This window comes from Durio zibethinus, chromosome 6, assembly GCF_047325235.1.
Source record: "Durio zibethinus cultivar Kanyao isolate XHJ-2024 chromosome 6, ASM4732523v1, whole genome shotgun sequence".
Taxonomy (NCBI): Eukaryota; Viridiplantae; Streptophyta; class Magnoliopsida; order Malvales; family Malvaceae; genus Durio; species Durio zibethinus.
This window is the reverse complement of record NC_143167.1, coordinates 31,101,292-31,107,291: the sequence shown is the minus strand read 5'-3', so window position 1 is coordinate 31,107,291 and position 6,000 is coordinate 31,101,292. Positions and strand designations below refer to the sequence as shown.

The following is a 6,000-nucleotide window of genomic DNA, read 5'->3' as shown; positions in this document are numbered from 1 at the left end:
CCCTTCTTCATGTTTTTTTTTGGTTTTTTTTTCAGTCGGATCTAGGCATGTTCAACTCTTTTCATGTATATATATTTGTTGTGTTAATTTTTTTAAAAGATATGTTGTTACCACACATCAATCACAACCAACCAAACTAAAAAACCCAACCCAATTTTATCCAAAAATTTTGATTTTTTTTTTTTTGTAAAAATATTATTAAAAAATTAACCAAAAAACTAATTCAAAATACAAAGAAATAAATTAAAATTTAACTCATTCAATTTATAAAATCAATTTTAAAAAATAATATTTAATAAATCTAAAATTTAAATTTTAACTCTTATAATTTTTTCACTTATCCCTAAGGACTTCTTATAAAAAAATTATAAAGGTAAAAAAAAATCACTGAATTGAAAATCAAAACACCATAGTATCAAGTAGTAATAGAAAATAATAATTGCGATTATAATGCTAGTAGCCGTCATAATGCATCCACAAGCAAGTCAAAAGTACATAAGCAAGTTGGAAAAATTAGGAGAGTGGGGTCAAAATCTATTGAATCATGAAACCCATATTGGAGCAGCCACCTCCCCTAATTGAAATAAAATCTACAGTTTGCCAAACTTTAGAAGAAAATAGAGCTTCAAGGCTGCCATTTACTATTAAATTTCCCATGAATGTGGCATAACGCATGGCTGATCATTGACCCCAATCAAAAAGGTTGGATTTTTAAAAGCTAACATGACCAAGAAAAAAACCATTGTTAACTGTTCCATTTTTCTTTTAAACAAGAAAGGAAAAGAAGCCAAAACTTCTCCCATCAGGAAAGAAAGAGATAAGAAAAGATGATCAACACTCAATGAAGAATCATTGAATACCCACCAACAATCCCTGATAAATTCACCAACCTAAATTATATTTTTTGTAAATAATATTTGTATTAAACTCTTCTTTCATTTATGAAGCTCAACTTCTGAGTTCTGCCTGTTCCAAACTGCCATCTTTCTCTTCCCAATCTAACTTTGGCTATGCTTCTCTCTCCGTTCAAAACCCCGGTCTTTATTTCCTCTTGAGTTAGTAGTAAGATTATTTTCAGGGCGAAACCAAAAAAAAAAGTTTGTACTGATAAGAACAAAGGAATAGAGCTGCTTATGCTCTACGCAGAGACAAAAGTGCTTCACTTTGGATGTTTGTTTTGTTGGCTTTAATAGACTTGCAAAGCCAGACAAGGTAAGCTCACATTCTCTTTGGAGACACCCAAAGCTTCATAATAATAAAATAATTTCTTTTCTTTATTCTTTTTTGTAATTTACTATTCATTCTTCCAAGAGCACTGTTCATTTGTTGGTTTCTTACAGGCACTTTCTTGGTATTTTCTGGTCATCACGAGAACCCCTAAAAAGTCTGCAGCATTTTTAGCCAAACAATCACCTTGTATTTGAAACCCCAGAAAACTGCTGAAAAGTTGTTCTTATTGGCGGTGTTGGCATTAATGGACTTTGCAGAAATTGGAATAGTGTTGTCTTGGGTTGACTCAGAACTAGTTATTAAATGTTGCCGGAGATTTTAAGTTTAGAGATAGAGGCTTGAGTTGGTTAAAGGTGGTGCCTTTCAGTTTTCTTCTTTCTCCTTGTTTCTAAATTTTTGACCTTTTGGCTCAAATGGATTTTGGTTTCTTTGGTTCTGTACTAATTCTATCACTCTTCTTCAATTATTTTGCTTGTCAACTACCCAATACAGATGACTTTTATGTCTCTGACTTCTTGAAGAAGATGGGCTCAAACTCTTCTTTGTTCTACAACTTCTCTAATTCTGTTTGTTCATGGGAAGGGGTGCACTGTGATACCAAGAAGGAGAATGTTATTGGGTTAAAGGCTTCAGGTTTAGGCCTCTTTGGTTTGATTCCTGATACCACCATTGGTAAGCTAACTCATCTTCAGTCTTTGGATCTTAGCAATAACAAAATCACCGCTTTGCCTTCAGATTTGTGGAGTTTAGGCTCACTTAAGAGGCTTAATCTCTCCTCCAATCAGATTTTAGGGTCTCTCCCTAGCAATATTGGCAACTTTGGTCTGCTTGAAGTTATTGATCTTTCTGGCAATAATTTCTCTGGGGAAATTCCTGCAGCTATAAGCTCCCTAGTTAGTTTGCAAGTTCTTAACCTTGCTGGAAATGGATTTGAATGGAGCATTCCAACCGGAATTATAAATTGCCGGTCTTTAGTTTCAATCGATCTCTCCGCAAATCGTCTAAATGGTTCCTTGCCAGATGGTTTTGGTGCTGCATTTCCTAACCTCAAAACTTTAAACCTTGCCAGAAATGAGATTTATGGCCGGGACACAGATTTTGCGGAAATGAAGTCTCTTACAAGCCTTAACATTTCCGGGAACTTATTCAAGGGTTCAGTTATGGGTGTGTTTCAAGGGCAGCTGGGGGTGATTGACCTCAGTAAGAACCAGTTTCAAGGTCACATTTCTCAGGTACAATTCAATTCTACTTATAAGTGGTCTCATTCGGTTTATCTGGACTTGTCCGAGAACCAGCTTAGCGGAGAAATTTCCATAAATCTGAGTCAAGCTCAGAATCTTAGACATCTTAATCTTGCATACAATAGATTTGCTGGACAGAAATTCCCAAGAATTGAAATGCTTTTGGGTTTAGAGTATCTCAATTTGTCTAAAACCAGCCTCATTGGTCATATTCCTGGTCAAATTTTACAACTGAGTAATTTACATACACTCGATGTTTCATCAAACCATCTTTCGGGCCAAATTCCATCATTGGCTAACCAAAGCCTCAAAATACTTGATGTTTCACACAACAATTTGAGTGGAGAAATTCCTTTTTCTCTCGTAGAAAAACTCCAATGGATGGAGAGATACAACTTCTCTTACAACAACTTAACCCTTTGTGATTCAGGGTTCTCCCTTGAGACCTTGGAAACATCATTTTTTGGCTTATTAAACAGCTGTCCAATCGCTGCAAATCCTGTCCTTTTCAAAAGAAGAGCCAACAGACATAGGGGGTTTAAGCTTGCCTTAGCTTTAACCCTCTCCATGGTGTTCTTGCTTGCCGGATTGCTGTTCCTAGCCTTCGGTTGCAGAAGGAAGTCCAGGACGTGGGTAGTTAAGCAACCCTCGTATAAAGAGGAGCAGAATATTTCAGGTCCCTTTTCCTTCCAAACTGATTCGACCACATGGGTGGCTGATGTTAAGCAGGCAACATCAGTCCCAGTAGTGATTTTTGGGAAACCACTATTAAATATCACATTTGCTGACCTCTTGGCTGCAACTTCGAATTTTGATCGAGGCACTCTACTAGCAGAAGGAAAGTTTGGGCCTGTTTATAGAGGATTTCTGCCTGGTGGAATTCATGTAGCTATTAAAGTTTTGGTTCATGGATCAACATTGACAGACCAAGAAGCTGCAAGAGAGCTTGAGTATCTTGGTCGAATCAAACACCCCAATCTTGTTCCATTAACTGGATATTGCTTGGCTGGGGATCAAAGGATTGCTATTTATGATTACATGGAGAATGGGAACTTGCAGAATTTGCTACATGACTTGCCACTTGGTGTTCAGACAACAGAGGACTGGAGTACTGATACCTGGGAAGAAGACAGCAATGGGATACAAAATATTGGCTCTGAAGGGCTATTAACAACCTGGGCATTTCGACAAAAAATAGCCCTTGGCACTGCACGAGCACTGGCATTCCTTCATCATGGCTGCTCACCTCCAATAATCCACAGAGATGTTAAAGCTAGTAGTGTTTATCTTGACTTAAATTTGGAGCCTAGATTATCTGATTTTGGATTGGCCAAGGTTTTTGGAACTGGTCTAGAGGATGAAATTGCCCGTGGTTCACCTGGATATGTACCACCAGAATTTTCTCAGCCCGAATGTGATGCTCCCACACCAAAATCTGATGTATATTGCTTCGGTGTTGTTTTGTTTGAGCTAATCACAGGGAAAAAGCCAATTGGAGATGATTATCCGGAGGGGCAAGAAGCAAATTTAGCTAGTTGGGTTAGAGGATTGGTGAGAAAGAACCAAGGATCGAAAGCTATTGATCCTAAAATTCGTGATACAGGGCCAGATTCCCAAATGGAGGAGGCCCTCAAGATTGGATATCTCTGCACGGCTGATCTTCCTACCAAGCGACCAAGCATGCAACAGATTGTCGGCCTTCTCAAGGATATTGAGCCAAGAGCTCCTCAATAAAACACAATGAATATAAGTTGGTCTTTTTTTTTTTTTTTTGCCTTCTAAATTTGTTCTTTCTCTACCATGAGTTTTTCCTTATGCCACCGTGGGAGAGGATGTACAGTAATTGTTATGTCTTGGAATTTCTCTTCACCTTTCCATTGTTGGCATCATAGTTTAATTTATAAGTTTATATACACGAGTTTGATCCCTGAAACTAAAAGATAAAATTTTCCTTTCAATTTTTCCCTTATCCTCTAGGAAATTGCCACTCATTGTGCTTTATCTTTATACAAACAAATAAATCAATCTGGAACTTATGTTATGGCAGTAGGGCGCCAGTGAAGTAGTTTAGTCTTGACTTTGTGTTTCCTTGTCCCTAGAATTGCTAAGCTTTGAATGTTTTGTCTCGGGCAATGGCGGCCTTTGGTCTCCCTGGAGACAGATGCTTATGTAATACACGTAAAATATATATATATATATATATATATATATATATATTAAGTATTTTTATAAGTGAGGATTCTTTGATAAAGAATGAAAAATGTACAGGGTCTATTGATAAATAATCTAACTTTTAATAAGGTTAACATTTATTATTTGTATGATTGATGGAGGAAAAAAAAGGGGCTTATTCTTTTTTCTTTCTTATACAAAAAAGACAAATTGAATGATTCCAAGTAAAGAGTAACAAAAAAATTTACAAGAAAAATTATATGTTTGAGGTGAGTCAATAATTTTTTTTAATTTTGAAAAAATAATGTTGATTGTTAAGTCTTACAGTATAATTTGTAATCGAGAAACTCTAAAATTTTAAAAAATTTATTATCCCTCTTCAATATTAGTTTGGATAAATTATTTAGTCTTTAATTAAAGTCTAATAAAGCGTTGAGAAAATTTAGTAATGTAATTTTTTTACTATAAAAATAGGAAATAGAAATTTAATGGGATTAGAAAGGAAATTTTCTGTTTGGTATGAATCTTGGTGTTTGCAGTAATAGATTAAGGGAATATTCTGTATTAAGAGATTAAATGTTGCTATGATTATTATATATCATTGGAAAGCTTGCTGAATTTACTTTCCAATGAAATAAATAAAAGTCAATTTCGAGTTTTTTTTATGAATAGTAGTTTAATTTTTACTTAAAGATATGTAAGTTACATAGTAACAGCAGTGATGACAAATTACGAAATTTCTTTTAATTTTTATATAAAAAATTATGTATTGAGCCATACATGTTTGAAAATGTCACTAAGTCTACTTTCCAACAAAACAAGCAGAACTTAATTCCGAGTCTCTCATGAATAAATACGTAATTTTTATTAGAATGTATACATGTTGTCTAGCAACAATATATGACATGAATTTCAAAAATTATTTTAATTAATCTACAAGGAACACATTAAAAAGATCTTAATTCTGAATTGAATATCTTGAGATAGGCCTGTTTTAGTGAAAGGAGCTCAGGCTATCAATATTAATTAGTTGAGTTGACATTTATTTAACTTAATTGTTTTTGGTATAATTGATCTCAAAATAAGTTGATTAATTATTGTTATGTTGATATTATCTTGAATAGACTGTTAATTATTTGAAGAAAAAAACTAAGTGGTGGAATCAGAATGAGATAAGTAAAATCTCACACGCTTCACTTGTTTTCAAACCTATGTATATATTTATGTTTCTAAATGAGTAAATTTTTTATTTCTTTATTTTCGATATATGAAAATAAGAATAAACATATGATTATTTTGTGTTTTAACTATGTAAATGATGGATTATATTTATGAATGAAATGAGAAAATAATTTAT

At 34.2% G+C, this 6,000-nt stretch overlaps 1 protein-coding gene across 1 annotated transcript; it reads left to right on the top strand.

The window, feature by feature from the left end:
- Positions 1-686: 686 nt before the first annotated feature.
- Positions 687-4,340, top strand: LOC111285273 (putative LRR receptor-like serine/threonine-protein kinase At2g24230). Its single transcript, XM_022874618.2, has 2 exons — positions 687-1,212; positions 1,341-4,340. The coding sequence occupies exon 2, from the start codon at positions 1,644-1,646 to the stop codon at positions 4,203-4,205; it is 2,562 nt and encodes an 853-aa protein (XP_022730353.1). The 5' UTR covers positions 687-1,212; positions 1,341-1,643; the 3' UTR covers positions 4,206-4,340.
- Positions 4,341-6,000: the final 1,660 nt, after the last annotated feature.

Coding starts and splice junctions, on each gene's coding strand:
- LOC111285273 (XM_022874618.2), top strand. CDS start 1,644: ATGGATTTTGGTTTCTTTGGTTCTGTACTAATTCTATCACTCTTCTTC.